Source organism: Mastigoproctus giganteus, chromosome 6 (assembly GCF_048544385.1).
Source record: "Mastigoproctus giganteus isolate SK-2022 chromosome 6, ASM4854438v1, whole genome shotgun sequence".
Lineage (NCBI taxonomy): Eukaryota > Metazoa > Arthropoda > Arachnida > Uropygi > Thelyphonidae > Mastigoproctus > Mastigoproctus giganteus.
Genome location: NC_143580.1, coordinates 8,703,293 through 8,723,690, shown reverse-complemented (window position 1 = coordinate 8,723,690; position 20,398 = coordinate 8,703,293). Strand labels below are relative to the sequence as shown.

The 20,398-nt window shown below is 35.2% G+C and overlaps 1 protein-coding gene across 1 annotated transcript in view; it reads right to left on the bottom strand.

Moving 5' to 3' along the window:
• The window catches only part of LOC150083885 (N(G),N(G)-dimethylarginine dimethylaminohydrolase 1), a 92,666-nt gene that overhangs the window by 13,958 nt on the left and 58,310 nt on the right, over window positions 1–20,398 (bottom strand). The window contains exons 2-3 of the mRNA XM_090375825.1: window positions 7,872–7,974; window positions 433–626 (exon numbers count right to left, since the gene is read on the bottom strand). Of these exons, the coding sequence (XP_090231951.1) occupies window positions 433–626; window positions 7,872–7,974 (297 nt within the window). The remainder of the gene's footprint in view (window positions 1–432; window positions 627–7,871; window positions 7,975–20,398) is intronic.

Genomic DNA, 20,398 nt, shown 5'->3' with positions numbered 1-20,398 from the left:
GTGCAACTTCAATAAACTTTTTTTTTTACTTAACCTTAACATTGTTCAACATATTATAATAAAAAATGTCTAATAAAATAATTGTCGCATTTTTCAGTTCTCCATTTTTTTTTTACTATGTACGAGTACATAATACATTACGAAAATTGGTCCCCGTTTCAAGTGGAATTTTCTGGAACCAATTATCCTCGGATAATGAAGACCCCCCTGTATATTGGAGGGAATGGACAGGTAAAATGGGAAGGGTTTTTTTGGCTGATGCTGTACAAGCTTGCTTTTTTGTATCATGCCACTACTAATGCTAACTCCAGTTGGTTCTCCACGAGTTCAGCTTAAGAAATTGTGAAGATCTCTCAGTTAGATAGTCTCAGACCGTTTATAACTCATAAAAATATTTCTACATCAAAATTGCATGAAAAATTATATTCTTACTTTGAGAATGTTCTGTGCTTCTTTTCCACCACTAACACATATAATATCTGGTCCTGCCATAGTTACTGTTGTCTTTAAATGTAAAGTATCTGATACTTTAACAGGTGTAACAGGAAATTCTGGAAATGCTGCTGCTAAAGCTCTGGCACCTGCTTCATTAGTTCTTGAGGAAAGTCCTACAAAAAATTCCTTTCCTAGATTGATTAAAAAATGGGAATAATTTTAAAATATCTTTATAACAGTATACAAAATCTAATTGTATATGGGAAAAGTCAAAATACAGGGCAAGTCAAATGAAAATTATGTTATGCTATTAATTATCCCTTTCTCAATATACCACTTTCAGAGATTCATCCATCATAGAAACCTTTACAGCCATTATAATTACAATAAGTTATTTTTCTAACAGTAAAATTCAAATTCAGCAACATATTTTTTTTTAGGTGACAATTACAAGCTTCTGAAATTAGTTAATAAACCACATGAATGTTCATGTTACAAAACTTAATATATTTTTTTCTTCTTATGTTTGTTGTTTGTTTGTTATTTGGTTTTTAGGAACATTAGCAACTAAGGCCATATTGCATTGACCTTTCTGCATCCTCCGTATTTGGTGGTCACGGGCTCGAACCACGGTCTAATCAAGAAGCGTGTGCTACTCACTACTGCTCCTGCCCACCTGGCTACGGAGGCGCCTTTTCTTCTTATAACTACTACCAATTATTTTACTGATGGCTGCTGTGACAAATGTTCCTGAAAACCTTTCATTCATTAACCAGTACTGTATTGTATTCTGCTCTTTAGTCGAAAGATGCCAAGTCGAATTTCATACCTTCTTTTCTGTTAACGGCATTAATTCTAAGGGATCTGATGAAGAAAGATTCCTTATAAGACCTTCTTGGATAACTGTGATCAATGAAAAGAATGGGAGCAGAGTCAAAATGGTAATTCGATCTACACATGACTGATCACACTTTTCCACTCTTCCATATTGGATATCGCTTTATATTCTAATCTTCTTTGAAAGAACTTCTCTTATGCAGATCTGTCTGCATCCACAAGTGATTTGATATTTGAGGTTTATATTTTTTTATTTATAGTAATCCCGAACACAAAAAAACCTATTGAAATCTATAGTACTCTATCACCCTGTGCAGGTTGAGAAGACAGAACATATTTAATGATGCAGGATCTCAATTTCTGCAGACTGTAATTTTCAGGAAATGTACAAAAGTCTGTTCCAAACAGAAATAGGAGGAAAGATAAGTGAAGAAGAAGAAAAGTTAGTTTGGCGAGATTGGAGTGAACAGTGAATGGATGCTGTAAAATTTTATTAATGCATTTTAAAGATTTTTTTTATACAAGATAAAAACACAGTCCATAAAATACATTGGAAAGGATATTTTTTCTAGTTTTTAGGATATATAATCATAAGATTGTTAAGATGCGACATAACCTCAATCAAAGCATAGCATGATTTTGCAATTCCATAAACACATTTGCTAGTTGTGTTTTAGTTACAGTATTAATTACTAATTAATTAAATTACTTTATTGCTGCTAAGTAGAGTACAGGTACTAGGAACAATACTACTCATCACAGAAACTTGGTTAGGAGGTTTTACATTAAGGCAGAAAATGATACATGTGATTTAAATTAGGAAACAGAAAAGTTACATAGGGAATTATAAGTTACACAAAATTAAAAGCATATATAAAGAATGAAATTATAAAAAAAAAATAAATTAATTAAATAAAATATGAACATCATAGCACAAGTCGAGAATAAGTAAAACAATGGCAGGGAAGCTGAATCAAGTCAAACCATGGATTGTTGTCGCAACTGAAACACAGCATGGTATGGATTGGAGAGGTGAATGGCAGGTGTTGATGTTCAGTCATCTGGCACAGTTTTAGCCACAAGGTTTTTGGAAGAGTTTATTCCAGTTGAATAGATGCGATCCACTCTAGGAGAATGCAATGTTATTTGCAATCGGCAACTACTTTCTGCAGGTCACCTCCAAGATGCAGCAGTGCCTGTATTTTAGGGAGTGGCTGGTCAGGTAGGAAACGATTACAAAGTTTCAGATGGTTGTATTTCAGGATTGGTGTGGGGTCAGACCTCAAGGATGGCAGAGGGTTGTGCCACTGACAGAAATCCCAGATGTTTGGGGCATTCATCACTCCTGTTAACATTTTTACCGTAGTCAGTAAACGTCTACTGTCAATTAACTTTGGGAGCCTGGGTACATTTAGCTGCTCAGCCATGTAGTGGTTCTCAACTGGGGGGGTTTAGCAGCTTATTTGTGGCCCATTTCAGAGTCCATTATTCACATGCAAACACAGGTTTTGAACTGAGGCCAAAGCAGATGCCCAAATTATGTTTGTGATCCTGGTATGAAGAGAGTTTAGAGTGCAGTTTTGAGGAGTAAACCACACTTTTAACAGGCCCCCATACAAAAAATCCAATGGGGAACAAATCAGCAGAGGTGGGCCAAATGCTGGCCAAGCAACTGGCCCACCTCCACTGATCCATCTGTTTGGGAAGACTTCATTTAAAAATTGTCAAACATTCTGAGTGAAGTGGAAAGGTGTTCCACCTTGCTGAAACCCATTGTCTTAACTCAGGAATAAAAAATCCTGCAGCACTGCAAGATAACTATCACTATTAATCAATGGTGGCAAAAAAGAAAGGACCAATTATGCAGATTTTTCCCAGGACACAATACACTGACTTCGGGGGAGGGAGAATCCCTTTCATATTCCCACACTTCTTGTGACTTCTCTGTACCCTCAAATATGGCAGTTAGGGTAAATAACTTTGCCATTAAACATTAGATTAACCTTCATCACATTTGCTGTTGAGAGATAAGATGCCTTTTTAAATGTTTATTAAACTTGTGAGAAAAAGCTAATCTTGTGTGTGTGTGTGTGTGTGTGTGTGTGTGTGTGTGTGTGTGTGTGTGTGTGTGTGTGTGTGTGTGTGTGTGTGTGTGTGTGTGTGTGTGTGTGTGTTCCTCTTCCAGCAACATTTGATACGCTTCGACCTTGTAGGTCACTCATGCAATTTCACTCTAAGAATTTTGTGCACTATTGTCTTAGGAACACCAAATCCCACAGATGCCTGTCTTAGTGATTTTTGTGGGTTTTGCTAAAAAGCTTCCTCAATAGATGCCATAGTATCTTTGTTTAATCCAAGACTTCTATTTCAGGACTATAATTAAAGGAACCAGTCTCTTTAAATTTCTTCATCCAGTATGAAGTTGAATTTCTGTGCAATGCTTCCTTTGCATAACATGTCAATCATCTTCTAATTCTGATATGGATTTGATCTCTGCTAGTCAGAGGACACAATTGACTTTCTCTTCTACAGATGCCAACTCTTGTAGGGTAGATTATCTGAAAAATTTAAAAACAAAATTAGAGTAAATTAAGTGATTATTTTCATGCATAAAAACTAGAATAAGTTACCTTTCTGTGCATTTTTCAGATTGTATAGAATGGACACCCTGTACATGGTATTATCTCTGTCCAATTTTAACATATGTAGACAGAATTCTGTTTTAGAACCAAAGCTAATTAAGTTTGCTTCTCCAACTGATTCTTGGAGATCACCATTCAATAAACTGGCAGTGAATATTGAAGAAGTTGTATGTGTTTGAGCAGAGCACAGTTTTCCAAACTGGAAAGTGGAATACAGAGCAGAAAAAGAGTCAGTGAAAGTATAGAAATATCTGGAATGCCAGCATTAGTTCAGAAGTTAGCAGACAGAGAACCATCAGTCATTACACACAGTGAGCAGCCTACAGAACTGCAAAAATCAGAAGGAAAATCATAAAATGGAATCTTGCTTAGAAGTCCTATAATCCAAATGCAATCAAAAGAAAAGAGGACTACAGAAATGCAAAGCATGTGTTAGAGAAGATCAAGAAAGAAATCATTTTAGAAATGTCAAAAGCAACTGCTTCAGTTTCTCCAAACATTTCATAGAATCTACCCACAGATGAATAATATAAGCCAAGATATCAACACCAGTGGATTGGCACTAGCAGAATCCCTACTAGCTGTCATAAGTTTAAGATGGTGGAGGAGTTAGCAGCTGATGGACTCCATTACTTCAGCAAAAGTGAAATTAAGCCCAATAAGTGTAAGGGAAGGATTCCACTTTTTCTCTCTTTTTTTTTTTAAATACAAATTCATTATATATAAGCAAAAATACACAGGTATTAAAAACAACTGGAGAAATGCCATCACAACCAGGATTATCAATGGAAGAGTTAGAGGAAAAGGAAAATGCTAACAAATCAGATGAGCATGCAATACTCATCTACTTATACACATTTTTTAAATTCATTTTTTAATTCTAGATGAGTATGCAATAGAACCAACAGAATGCAGCAGAGATGGAAGTTGAGGATGAAGAGAAGCTGCCCGGAGGCTTGGAAAGAGATCAGAAGGTTTGACTACCATCTGCAAAAGAATCAAGTTTTTTTGATCTCTTGGACTTTTTCAAGTTGAATTTGGATTTATTTAGTCACTTGTTTCCAACTTTTGCAAGTATTATTGTAGACAGAAATGAAGCTGGAGATTCGGATGTAAATGAAATTTGATATTTTTATTATCCTTAACAACCTTAGCACATTTGTTAGAGAACATGGTTTAGGTAAAGGATGAGGGTTCAGGGTGAATTGAAGAATAACGGATTTTGTTCCTGCAGGAATAACATTATGTAATGAAAAAAAAAAAAAAGGTTCATAGTTATATTTTAACTGTTTCTTATATGTACTTTGTATGTTTAATCCAACAGTGTCATTGCTTTTTCCTCTAGTGTCAATATTTTGGTGGTAATTGAAGGTTTTATGCTTTTGTGACATTTATATATTTTATAAAAGAGCATGCCAATACTATAATATACATAAGAACCTGCAGTATTTGTATAAGTTCTTTTTTCCAGTTTGCTATGGCTACCAAACAAAGGTGCAAGCTCTCTCTAGACTCACTCTATTATGTCTGTGGATATTATATACCTCTGGAGCAGATGAAACATGGCATTGTTGGTGGCACCAAGTTTTGCAGTTCATATGAAACCTAATTTGCTGTGGTAGTTGCAGGTTAACATTAGAGGGATGGTTTCATAATAGTCAAAAGTGTATGTTTTTTATATACCTTAAAAATGGAAAGATCTCACAAAACATCATGGTAACCGCTACTTTTGTATGGTGGACACATATGAAAGTTTAAAAAGTTTTTATGGACTGAAAAGATGTAGTGTGTCTCAACATACCAGCCTTTATTGGTCTGGTGCCAAACAATAGAGAACTGCCAATTCCCAATAACTTTTCAGAGAAGACTCTTCCAAACTGGATGATGAACTTGTTGAACAGGATAACATTTCCTTATTCAGTAAGAATTGGATAACTTAGTGAGTAACTTGGGTCTACCAAATTCAATGCAGACCTCCTTTGAATCTCATTTAAAAGAGTGGAATTTCCTGGATCCCAACTTTAAGGCTTCCACAGAAAAAGACATGTCACTTATACACATTTTTAAAATATTGTTGAATCCCTGTGCTATTTGTTTTAAATTTGTTTGATCTTTAAAAGAAATTGGCACTGATTACAATCCAGAAGAGGAATGCACACCCATAAATTCTTGTTATGCACTCTGTTTATATTAAAGAGGACTACAGAAATGCAAAGCATGTGTTAGAGAAGATCAAGTATGCCCAATATAAAATGGATGTTTGTGGGGACTTCAAGATGCTAGGGTTCCTTCTGGATTTCAGACAGTTTCATTAAGTTTGCTTGCTTTCCTCTGCCTCTGAGATAGCAGGGGAAATAGATTAGTAGAAAAAGAGAATGGCCTGCTAGAAAAGAGTTGCAGCCTGGCACATATAATATAGTAAATATGTCCTTTGGTTCCAAGAAACAGGTCTTGCTTCCATCACTCCACAGGTAGGACTGGTTTTTTTTTTTTTTTTTGGTAGTTGTTGGCGCATCGGCTTCTGTGGCCATAATGCACCTCCCAAAGTTTTTGCAGTACTTTGATCCAAGCCCAAGGCAGGATTCGAACCCATGACCTTTGGGTTGCTAGGCAGGCGCTTTACCCACCCGGCTAGCCTGGTCGGCAGGTAGGACTGGTAAAATAATTTGTTAGAACATTAGATCCAAGCTGACATTTTCAAGCATACCAAAATACCAATAAAAAACAATCTGTGTTTCCAAAATTTTCTGAAGCAAAAGTGAAAGGCAGCATATTTGTTAATCGACATGTAAAGTAGATGTTTCAGGTGTTGGTTTCACAGGAAATGGAAGACAAAATGCTGAGCAGTCAATTTTCCTTGTAGTGAAGGACTTTCTTGGTAATAGTGAAAATTACAAAGAACTAGTTGATAAGTTTATTGAAAATTATGATAAAAATCATATTGAGAATGTTATTCAAGTTTCATTACTTTCACTCTCAGACCAAATCTGGATGATGGTAGTAAAGAGGATAGGAAGACATTCCACTAAGACATACAAAAGTAAACAGGATGAAGCTGGGATAATCGAACTGATCCCAAAAGATGAAGACATGTAAATGTACATTTTTAAGGACATTTCTGTTTTTAATTAACCTGAGGACTTTATTTTATTTTTTACTTGTAGCAAAGATTAATATTCTGTTCTGTAAATGAAGTTAAACATTGTTAATAATTGTTACAAATCTGATATAGAATTATTGCCTATTTACTTTTCTTTCATTTCTGGGCAATTCACTGATATGTAAAAATTTAACTCATATTCAGAATCAACATACCAAATTCATTAAGAAATACTGAAGAAATGCAGATAAATAGATCTTTTTTGAAAATTTGTTATGTAGTGTAATATTAATATGATCTCAGAAAATATAGGATTAAATTTAAAACAGTAATATCAATCCAAGGAAAAGAGGAACAGAAGATGTCTCACAGCCATTCTTAGTCACATATTCATATGACTAGAATGGCTATGGGATAAAAGCAGCACTGAAGAAGAGACCATCACCAATTGCGATCTGGAGTAGCCAAATAATTTCTAACATTAACTGTGTATTCTGAATGGTTGCTGGTGAAGAAAAAGAATTCAGAATGTTAAGTATTTAGGTAAGATTATCTGCTATTATCTGAGGGTGGTTCATGGTTGACCTGAACTTCATATATATATGAGGACATACACCACATAAAACATTCATTATGGAATTCTTATCATATGATAAGGAACGACTAAGTCCCTGACACATGGCCATGCCTTCTGCTTGTGCACATTAGTAGAAGTAATATAAAGATGACGTCAGACTCTGACACACAAAAGACAAAGAAATGGGAATGAATTAATAGTATTATAATACTAATACTACTAAAAGTCAGAAGACAACAGCTTTAAAACTAATATTTTATGGAAAAATTAATTACTCTACCAGTGAAAAGCACATCTCCTCCATCAATTGTTGCCTTTGGATCTGCTATTTCTACAATTGGAAGTTCCAACTCCTTTTTTATAATAGCACGCATTACTTCGGCCTATTAAAAAAAAAAGTTAGTTTTAAAATTGTTTAATTAAAACATTACATAATTTGAGTGTTTAAAGTATGGTGTGATTAAAAAAAAGTTTATTAAATACTAATTAGGCATAAAGTAAATTTCAGACACCAAATAATATAAACTGTAAAATTTTTTTAATCTTTGTTAGTAATATAATTTTAGTCATTACACCTACCAAAGGGAATGTGTTGCTCAATTGGCTTTTCTACAAGAAAAAGAATTATGTCAACCAGTTTGAAAAAACAAATTCATGACTGCTGTGCAGTGCAACCTTTATATTCATTAAAAAAAGGACCAACCACAACATAAATCAATTTACAATTAGCATAAGCAGTTCAAAGCAATGCTTGCATCTGCAAGTCCAGGTTCTCTCTGCACAACACAAGAGTTTTTCAGCAAAAGTCCAGAAAAATCCATATGAAATCATGAGTTGAATACAAACCTTCAAGGCTATCACTTAAGACCCATCTCAATCACCACAGGTTTTCTAAAGCTTGTAGAAAAAATATCCTTTTCTTCTCTAAACCCACAAATGAACATCAGGAATATTCCTACTCTCCATTATGCAACAACAAAAAGATCTATGCTAACTTAGTATTAGTATTAGTAACGGCCGCATGGTGCAAGAAAGCCTATGGCTTATGCTGCACCAGCCAAAAAAAAAAAATAAAAAATAAATAAAAAAAAATAAATCCGAACAAAACAATGATAAAAACAAAAAAATAAAAATAAATAACTAAATAATAATAATTAATAAAATAAAAAATAAATAAAAAGGAAATTAAACCTATCATCCTATGTGCTTCCCTTACCCGAAAGTACTATCCAGATGACCTTTGAATTTCCCCAAACTCTCGGCCTCTACCACCCATGAAGGCAACTTCATGGGTGGTAGAGTTAAACTCTACCACATGGGTGGTAGAGTTAAACACAGTTAAACTTGTTTAACTGTGTTTCTTAACAGAATTTATCATGCTTGAAAACGACTGTCAATTGCATGCAGTTTTATTAGACATCTCCTCTTATTATTAGCCATATGGTACAAGGCCTGAGGCTTATGCTGCACCAGCCAAAAGAAAAATCCCCCGAGTTACTCTGTGAGAGAGAGAAAAGAAGAAAGGAATCACTAAGAAAGAGAGGAATGATGATATCCAGCTCGGGACCCTGGGTTTATCAAGGCCATATACAATACGCATTTAGTCAAAGCTTAATAGAGAGGCGGCATTCACCTCAATAATCCGTTGTGATTATATGAATCAAAAACAGTAGTGTGAGAAATCATTGGTTAAACTAAAAACGGTGTTTAAAAATTGCGTAAATGCATATTTCTTGTCATAACTTCGGCATCTTAAGCTTTTGCTAACTCTTTTATGGCCCATATACAGTTTCAACTTTGGCCTTTTTAGTTTTATTGGAAACTTTATTTTTACATCTCTGCACCATTCTCCATGCCTTCTCAAAAATTATTCTATCAGCACAGATTCTATATATCACATTTAATGACAAGGTGTTCTCTAAAACATCAATAGGTATCCCCCAAAGTGGTATATCCTACCCTGTCCTCTCCTTTTTGCTGCTATCTTCTTTCTTCTCAACATTACAACTTATTTGCAAGAAATATTGTCTGTACCACTCAGTCTTCCTCAAGGAAACAAGTGCCAGCGTTTTAAATACCCTCTTATCACTCTTTGTAAGCTACTTAAAATTCTTTGGGATATCTATTAACCAAAATAAATCAGCTCTTATTAACTTCTCTTTCAAATAGTTATCAACATTCTGCTAATCCCAAAAGTGAAAACCAAATTCATATGGGTCATCTTAACTCAAAACGCTCATTTAAAAATTTTATACAATAAAACCAGGAATGTTTGCCTCCTTTGCCAAGACATACTGTTTGTTAATAACCTTCATATTTCAAGAACCTTCAAGAAAAATAATTAACAAAGAACAAGCCAATATGAAATTCTGAGTTCTGATAAACAAAAAATTAAGATAAACATTAAAAATTTTGCAAAAAAAAGTCTATGGAAAAATTTATTGAACCTAAATTCACTGTATTCAGATGGCATAAGCAGTTCAAAGATGAAGGAACCAGCACAGAACATGGCCTTATCCCAGAGTGTCCATCAACATCAATAACTGATGTGACTACTGGTATAGCATCTACTATCATCCTTGAATTACTGATGCCCTAGGGCAATGGTTTTCAACCTTTTTTTAATAACGGCACCCCTAAGTATTTATTTTATTTTGCGGCACCCTTATCAGTTTTCTGCCCGTTAGATCAGATTCTCTTTCTGTGTGTGTGTGTGTGTGTGTGTGTGTGTGTGTGTGTGTGTAATATTAAAAAAATATGTTATATGATAGTTATTACAATAATATAATTATAAAAATTACATTTACATAATACAAATTATATATATATATACAGTATATAATAATTTTATTCTTTATATACTAAAGATCAATTATAGATCACCACAAAATTAAAGAGATACTGTACACTTTTTATAATGAAATAAAATTAAAAAGAAATAATGTTTAATTAACTTAAACCCAAATTATGTGGCACCCCTGGAATGTTGTTGCAGCACCCTGGTTGAAAACCACTGCCCTAGGGTATTAGTTATTGGAGTACAAAAGGTACCATTAAAGAACATTTAGGAATGGCACATCTTTGTTCGTGCTGAGTCCAACTCCTTACTCCTGTACAAAAGCAAGTTAACTGACATCTGTATTCACTCAAAACAAATAACTTCGGAAAAATGATTTTTAGAGCAGAAAAATTACTGGAGATGAATCCCGGATCCACTATACAATTCTGAATCAAAACAACAAAGTCTGCAGGTCTGCAGTGGAAGCATAGCAGCATCTACACCTCCAAAGAAAACATGGTCTGTGAAGTCTGCTGGTAAGAAATGATCATCACCTTCTCAATATGAAGGGCATTATTTACATATACTGTGGAAAAACATCCTAAGTCTGAATGATATTAGTGAGACTAATGCAACTGAACCAGACAGTAAGCCAGCAATGATCTTATTTGAAAACAACTGCTAGAATGCACACAGCCTTAAATGTTGAAGAAACACTACATGGGTTAAGCAGAAAACAGTTCCTCACTCCCCTACCTATTTGTAACTTATTTATTAATTTATTTTTATGATAAATCCTACTGATAATTTATTGAACATTTGCTTGTAATGAGAGGTAGGGAAGTGTTTTCTGCTTAACCCATGTAGTGTAAGATATTGTAAGACAGCAGTTGGAATACTATGTCCAAATGGAGACGTGCCAAAAAAAAAAAAAAGGGGGATTGGATTTCTTGGAAGGGTCCAAAGCTGGGCAACCTACTTGGTGATATCTACAAAAGGACACCCATATTAGGAAAGACTTGGAATATGTGGACTACAAAAGCTTGGCAACCATGCACCTTGGAGGAGATCTAACTGAGATCTATAATGCTTTGAGATGGACAGTAAAATGAACAAACTGGAAATTGGTGAAATAATGAGCAGTTAAGCCTGCATGGAGTGTAATCTGCCTTTAATTTCTTAAAGAATTATAGATTATTCTCAAATGTTTAATGGTACTTCCTGACCACTTCTTCAGTGAACTCTTGTAATGCTGTCCATCAGCTTCACATACCAAGCTTGTAAGTCATAAGGACAACATTACTGAAGAATGATCTGTAATTCTTTAAGAAATTAAAGGCAAATTACACTCCAAGCAGGTTTAAGTGCCAAATTTCAGTTTTTAGTAGTAGTAGTGGCATGTGATGCAAGAAAGCAAGTGTATGAGCTTTTGCAGCATCAGCCAAAAAAAAAAAAAAAAAAAAAAAACACACCATTCCCTCCAAATGCCTGTCCAGTTCCTCCTTAAATTTATTTAACCTATCAAGTGTTTGTGTTCATTCTCTTAATGAACACAGAAGCTTTGGCTTTTAAAAACAGTTAGTATTAATTGAATCAAAAGATGCAAGCTTAGCATTAGTAGAGGCATATAATGCAAGAAAGCAAGCTTATACAGCATCAGCCAACACAAAAAAAACTTTCTCATTTCACCCACCAATTCACTCCAAAAGTTTGTCTAGTTCTACCTGAAATTTAAGCTATCAACTTCCACAACGACAGATGGAAACTTGTTCCAGCAATCAACCAGCCACTGACCAAAGGCAAATTTCTGCACATCTATTCTACAACTGACTTTCCTCAATTTGCATTTGTGGCCCCTCAGGTGTATAAATATGATCAAGAGGAATAATCCCATCAGCACTGAGCTTGCTCAAACCATTCAAGGCCTTATACACCTCAATCAGATCACCTCGCAGGTGCCTAGTCTCCAAACACTTCAATTTTCAGAACTTAAGTCTTTTTGGTAAGAGAAATCCTTTGTTTCACTCGCCAATCTCGTTGCCCTCCTCTGTACTCGTTACAGCAGCTCCACGTCCTTCCTAAAATGAGGCCTCCAGACCTGTATGAAGTACTCAAGGTGTGACCTGACCATTACCTTATACAAGGGGATAATCACCTCCTTATCCCTGCTAGCAAAATTCCTGTATATCACTGACAAAACCCTATGAGCTATTCTTGCAGCCTGTCTGCACTGCTCACAAAACTTCATATTTGACTGTTCAAAGATATTAGCACTAGCAGAAGTATATGATGGAAGAAAGCAAGCTGTATAAGTTTGTATACAGCATCAGCCAAAAAAAAAAAAAAAAAACCACAAAGACAAATAAAAGTTTGTTCCAGCAATCAACTACCCCCTAGCTAAAAGCAAATTTCAGCACATCTATTCTATCTTTCCTCAATTTGCTTTTATTCCCCCTCAGGTTTGTAATCTGAACAAGAATCCTATCAGCAATGAACCTGCTCAATCCGTTCAAAGCCTTATACACCTCAATGAGATCACCTCGCAGGTGCCTAGTCTCCAGACACTGCAATTTGCAGAACTTAAGTCTTTCTTCATAAGAGCACCCCTTTGTTCCCCTCACCAGTCTTTTTGCCCTTCTCTGTACTCATTCTAGCAACTCTATATCCTTCCTGACCACTGCCTTATAGAAAGGGATAATTGCCTCCTTATCTCTGCTAGCAAAATTGCTGAATATCATTGACAATATACTTTTGATATACTTGTGCATCATGGCACTAAAAACAATATTTAAAATGAACAAAGGCAAAGTTTTCATTGTTGTAAATGATTCCATAATTAAGGGCCATAAATTCAAATTAAAGGGGAAGAGATTTAAAATGGTCTACATGAAGTGTTTTTTTAGCCAGCAACTTGTTAATTACTAGAATAAGTTACCTCCCTGGGTAGCTGAGGGCAGTTGTGTATCCAGGTATCATTGTCAGGGGGAGGGGGAATGGCGACCAGGCTTTTGAGTTTCTTTTTTAGAACATCCCCTGCAGTCTTTTTCTTTAATTTAAAATTTTTGGTTATGGGGGAGGGCCTTCTCTGCCCACTCCAAGCTATCACCCCCTGGCTGAGGGTGATAGCTTGGAGAAATTCAAAGGTTAGCATGCTAAGTGAGGAGAGAAACACAGATTGATTATTTCCTTTATTATATATTTTTAATTAGTTATTTATTTTTTTATTTAATATTTTTTTTTTTTGGCTAGTGCAGCAAAAGCCTGTGGTTTCTTTGTACTATATGTTTAATACTACAATTCAGATCTTGCCTTTGTGACATTTTTCAATTCCTAAGCTAATAAACGCAACTCAGAGTACTCTAAATCGTCTTTTGAGCAACAGCTTCGAGGTATTTAGAAAATAGCTGTAGAGGTGGGATAAGCATATTTAACTAGATGAGAGTTGTGTTGAAAAGAAATAACCAATGAAACTCAATAAAAATTTTACATTTTTAATGTAATTTGTCTCAATATTTTTGATCACCCCCCCCCCCCCCCTCGTAAGAAAGAAGTAATAAGAATTGCTACTATATCGAACATTTGCTAGTTCATAGGGAAGTCACAATCCCACCTAATAATCTCTCTCGCACACACTTAATAATTCATTAATTTATGAATTATAAAAAAATAATAAGATATATTTAATAATATAAATATCGATAAAGCTGGAAACTGGGGATACTGAAGTTAATAATGTCCGCCATTTCATACACCAAAATTAGAAATAACTCCAAAGACATGAAAGATACTATTGTGATAAGGCAGGAATAAATCGTTGTTTTAAAAATAATTTCATGCGGAAAAACTTTCCAGACTGTTGCGACAATCAGCAATAATTCCAAGCGCGTGTTTCTTTGCAATATCGTAACACCCCTAAAGAAATTATATAAATACTATATTAAGATATATTGTGAAAAGGCCAAAAGTATACTGCCTGTTGGCAACAACAAAGTTCCGTCGCAAAGGAAAAACAAAAATGACGGTTAGCAGCAGACGTAGTTTGATTTATTCATAAACTCCAGCAAGGCACGCCCAAAGATACGTCTCAAGAGGACTGACCGTTAAGACTGCCGGAAATTTTTACTCGAGCAGCAGCGATAACTATTTAAAACCAGTTTCACCCATCAAGAATTTATAAGAGCAGTTCCAAACGATCAATATTAATACAAGAGGTGCGACTAGATCTAAACGGATTAAAGAAAGGTTGAAACTAAGGTCATATTAGTACATAAAAACGAATGTTCGAGCAACAGAATGGAGGTGGAGAAGGCGAAACAACTTATCCATAGCCACGTTTGTTTTTCCAGGATACAGTCAAATGACAATCCCTTAGTTATCTTATTTTCATTTTCAATATTAATACAAGAGGCGCGACTGGATCTAAACGGATTAAGAAAGGTTGAAACTAATAGTACATCAAGAGAACTGTTGGGAATGTACCAGCAACAGAAGCCATTCTTAACTATCTCTGTTTTTCCAGGATACAGTCAAATGACGATTCTTTAGTTATATTTATTTATTCAGTTGGAGATCTCATAATCTCACTCCTGGACAGCAAAGGGCTAGTGGGGTTTACATTAGTGACAAGTCAGTAATTACAATAATGATTACAAGACTCAAGAGATAAGTGATTAGCGTATAACAATAATAAAATAAGATTTATGGGAATAAACAAAATAAAAATAAGTGTATAACAAGAGTAAATTACATCAAATAAATTAATTCTATAAAAATGAACACAAATTTATTAATGCGATTAGTAGGAAAAAATCTGAGGTTCATTTTGAATTCCATCATAAAAAGTGACATTTGGTACATCCCAGGAAGAAAACAGCATTCCGAATTGGCCCTGTCAGACGACGAAGGGTTCCTGGTTTGTACAGCTAATCAACCATGGAATCGATCTTGGTGCGTTAGAACTGAACCAAGGAGAAGGTTTCAGCCAGGATTTCGTTTCTGTATTTCTTTTCAAAACATATTTTACTTAGGGCTATTTCAAGGATGTTGCAGAAATTGACGGTATTGTAGGGGGGGGGGCATGTATGAAATACATGTTAGACTTTGAAGTGCGTTTCTGTAGATAGTACAGTTGTAATTTTGGCCTCTTCGTCTCTTCCTGCTGCATAGTATGTTGTCAATGTCAGGGACGCTTTCATCTTTCACGCACAATCTTCAGAAACTGTAAAAATCATCCTCTACTTTTGGTGCGCAATCCCTAAACGCCTTCTCATATCTTCTGCAACGTTAGCTTAAATACTTGGGATTAACTACGATTTCCTCCTAAAAGTTCAAGCAACACCTCAATAAAATGGGGCGGAGAAAAGGAGGACGACAGTGATGGAATAATACATGCTACAAAAAAAAAAAAAAAAAAAGGAAAAAATAAAGTCGATTTGTAAGCGATTAGCGTCATTACCAGAACATCAACAACAATGATAATCTCAAATAGGCCACTGTTATGAAGCCATTTAATCCAGACAAGCACGATTTTTTTTTTTAAAGCGACCTAATTAAAAAAAAAAAAAAGCCGGCCCTGAGCTTACAACGCATGTGCAATTAAATGAACGGCTCACTTTACAATAAAATTCCAACGTAGAAGTACATAGTCTCAGCAAAACTGTTATGACTTAAGATCAATTCGACTGGAAACAAAATGAAGTTAATACCTATAAATAAAAATTATAATGAATTCTCCTTAACTGTTCATAATTATACCTATTTCTGCTGGTACGCCGAAAGATCATTAATAATAAGTGCAGACTCGCCAACGCCTTTCGGCACTAGCAACAAAAAAAAAAAAAAAAAAATATATATATATATATATATATATATATATATATATATATATAATAATTAATTGCTTAAGCAGTGATTAGCTTAATACTTGTGATTGAACTGGAGTGTGGAACAAGTATGGTCATTATTTAGAAGTAGTATAGTATTCACTATTATACTGTACACTCTGTAATCTGCTGAGTTTAATATTAATAATTTATTTTCGAAAGCTTTTTTTCTTTTTTTACTATTTTCGGAGTGCATAATTTTGGTGGATGTTACCTTCGCTTTTAAAAAAAAAAACTCTTTGGGGGCTAGCAAATTTACAAAACTGTCACGTTTTTGTACGTTCAAACTAGGTTGAGTAAACTGTTGCAGACACTGCACCAACTCTACGCAATCTAGGGCTTGCGACATTTTTCCGAGTGAAGGAAAGTACTGGCGAAAAGCATTTATGTGACCGATTTTGTGGAGAGAAGAAGGAGAGAGAAAAGAAGAAAAAACAAAACAATTTTAAAAATGACATCAGCTTTCCTGAACACAAACAATAAAAAAAAAAAAAGAGTGAGAGGGACTGGTCTTTTCCTAAAGCTTATTCAATTAAGAACAAAATAAAACAAAGTAACAAAAAGAACAACAAAAACCTTGTACGTAAATCTGCTGTTGGATATCCCCCCACCCACTTTTACTATGTATAAAATAATGCGATGGTTACAACAGTTTTACTGTAATCAATCTTACACAAAGATATGTTAACCTTGCTATTACAAGGTTAATAGGTTTCCTATTATCGCATTATCTTTATTAGTTCCACTCCTCATGAATCAGAAATGACAACTCAAAGAATACATAAAATGGATTTCAATGGGAAAAAAAAAAAAAAAAACCACAAGGGGAAGTAATAAGTACTTTTAGCCAGTACGACGTTGAGTACAGCGTATATATTTGAACAAGAAACAGGTGATAGCCATACCAATTTAACTCTTTAAATGTCAAATGTCGCTGCATACACTGATATTAGGTTGTTTTATTAAATGCATGAAAGCTTAAAAACGTCAAGATAATGTAAATACAAGGCGACTAAAAATTGTGTAAATATACTTTAAACTGCTGTATAGCTCACACATCAAGATTAATTTGTATAAAATTGTTCGAGCTTTATATCTGACTACTTAGCATCCTATATGTTTAAGGTAAATCAGCGATTGATAAACACGAAGAATAAACAATATTCTTTCAGCAAAAGAAAGAATATTTTAAAGTGGTTCTAATTAGTATGAAAATATTTGACAAGTACAGAGTGCATAGAAACGCCAATATGAAATTAATGTTATCAGCGATTCTCAACGGCAGAGAAATCTGGCAAGTGAGGAGAACCAAAAGGATCGAATTCAAAAGAAAATAAATATGAATACGGAGCATTAAGTGATTAGCCCTTTTCCACTTTAAGAATTAAGTTTTTTTGACACGTGTGTTATCAAAAAAAAAAAAAAAAAAAAAAACACCGGTTTCGTGCATTGTAATCAGTATATGTGGGATTTTTTAAAATAAAAATACAGTAGTTCGAATTTCGACCTACAGGAGGCTAAGCGATTTATTCATACCCATAAATTGAGTTGAGTGTTGTTATTTTGGAGCATTAGCAACTAAGGCCATATTGCTCCGGGATATGCGGTGGTCATTCCCTGACCTTTCCGCATCCTCCATATTTAGTGGTGACGGGCTCGAACCCCGGTCTAATCAAGAAGCGTGTGCTACTCACTGCTGCTCCTTCCCACCTGGCTACGGAGGCGCCTTTACCCATAAATGGATTAGCTTCTGCATCCGTTATGAAAAGGGACTCTTGAATCTCATTAGCATCGTATACTAGCACATACTATCGTCATTCAAATAAATAAAACTCAAATTCAAAAAGTTAAAATTCCATAAAGACCTTTGCCTCGTCTGGGTTGAATATGTCATTCTCCAGCACTTCAAAGAAACAAAAGTCAAAATACTAGCAGCACTATGGAACATCAAACAAGAACTTAAATGGTATTAACAATGCTAAAATGATCGTGCAGTATACTCAAGTTCGAATAGCAAAGCTTAATAAACTATTCGAACTTGAGTCCAATCATATCGGTACTTTAAGAAATCCTATAACTTATCTAATCGTGCAGTATACTCAATGGTGCATTACCCCAGTGTTGATGTATGCATTTGTAATTTAGTCAATCTGCCATTCAACCTGACATTGAATACCGGATCCTCCGATGGCTAAATAGAGTTACTCGGAACCACCAAACATCTCGAAATCTGCGATACTTGCTAACCTGAAAGTCATCACATTGAAACAACTGGTTGCTGTTAGAAACATCGCTATCCTATCACAACTGATAACGAGTGAGATAGATTGACACACCCGACATCTCCAGAGTTCTGACAGATCCTCAAGCAGAAGGAAGGAAACACTGCGCCCGTAACACCCCTCAATGGGGCTCTAAGCTCAATAACCTCAACTACCTCGAGTACTCCTTCCCAGCTAATACAGTTCCTCTGTGCAACATGCTCTACCTGGATGTCAACGAGATGTGCAACTCCAAGAAATACAGAGCTCAAGCATTGTCACAAATATTCAAACTCATCTAGTTCTAATATCATTATATAATATAAATAATTACATAACAACATACCATTCAGATTTTTTTTTTTCTAATGGTTAACTGTAATGTCATCTATGTGATCTAATGTATGTACATACTCAATCCATACAAATTTAACTTATTATTTCCATATATAATTGACTTGCCACATTATAGCCTCATCTTCCAATGCGCCATTAAATACCAAATCAACCAACCAACAAATTCATATACAATGTTAGTCAAAAGAGCTATGAAAACTGTAACCCTCCTAGAAATTCGCTGCACGGGGATTAAAAATGAATAGATAATAATAAACAATTAGTAAAAACATTATCATTTGACAATAAAATGTTTATTTCTATTGAGCAAACATGGTAATATATTAATTTCAAATTCCATTAACAGAAATGGGTATATCGTGCTATTATGAGTTCAAATGACGTTGGCACAGTCGTGGCACTATGTTTATAAATAAGGAATAAAACTTTAATGGCAGCAACACAAGAATTAAATAGAGCACGTAATGCAATATTGATAATCATTCTCCCTCGGTAACTTAAGCACTCTACAGAGAGCGATTTGTTAGCCCACCCACCAAGTTGGCTGCAACTAGTGCATTTCAATCGCTGCTTCGTCGAATGAAGCCATCGGAATTTGGAATTCCCACGCTATTACAACCTGTGCGCTTTTGTCTTGTGGGGGAAGGGGGACAGAAATAAATAAATAATTACATTTTAATTAGTCAAATCATATCAATAAATGCAGTGAAGGAAAATCAGATGCAGGTATGATTCCAAAATCGCCAAATTTTGGGACACAATGCGGTACCAATTTGGAAAGCTTTGTTGTATGTGTTTAGCTTTATTTCTGATTTTGTAAATTTTTTAGATTTATTTTTTTTGGCTCGCCCTGAGTTACAAAGAAAGTCACAGAAATAATTCGGTATCTACCCCCCCCCCCTACATCTTTGAAGAAGATCTCAACCTTGGTAAAAAGTGGATCTTACAGCCAAGACTAATCGAGCAATGTATGATATCTGCCAGTATGCTATAGTAACATTCCGAGTTCGTCGTGTCCTCCAGGATTCAATATCCCAGCATACCCTTCCATCCAATCGAGGTCCCGAACATTCACCTCAGGGCAAACATCAGATTTCTATTTGACATGATGGATGATTGGTCCCAATAATGGGTTTGCGCCTGTTGACACAGTCATTCAAATGAAACACTGTCTCATCAGGTAAAAAGGCACCATTTTCTATCCAAGTGTGACGAAACGCCAGGACTAGTCCGGCCTTCTTGTTTCCAATAGTGTCATTCTCCGTGAGGCAGGCCCTCGTGCGTAGCACAATTGGTAGAATCGGCGTACTCCCCATACCGGGTGGAAAAGACCCGAGTTCGAGTCCCGTCGATGACAGGAGGAATTTTTATGAGCCTTTTCCACAACGTGGCTCAGTTAGTCGGTCTCATGCGAGGGTAGCATGTTTCCCCCCCTCCAGGATGCTCTTAAAACCCTACAATGAAATAACAGTGTGCCAGTTGCTCTGTAAAAGGTGCAGGGCAGAAATCATTCGCACGAAAATCTCCT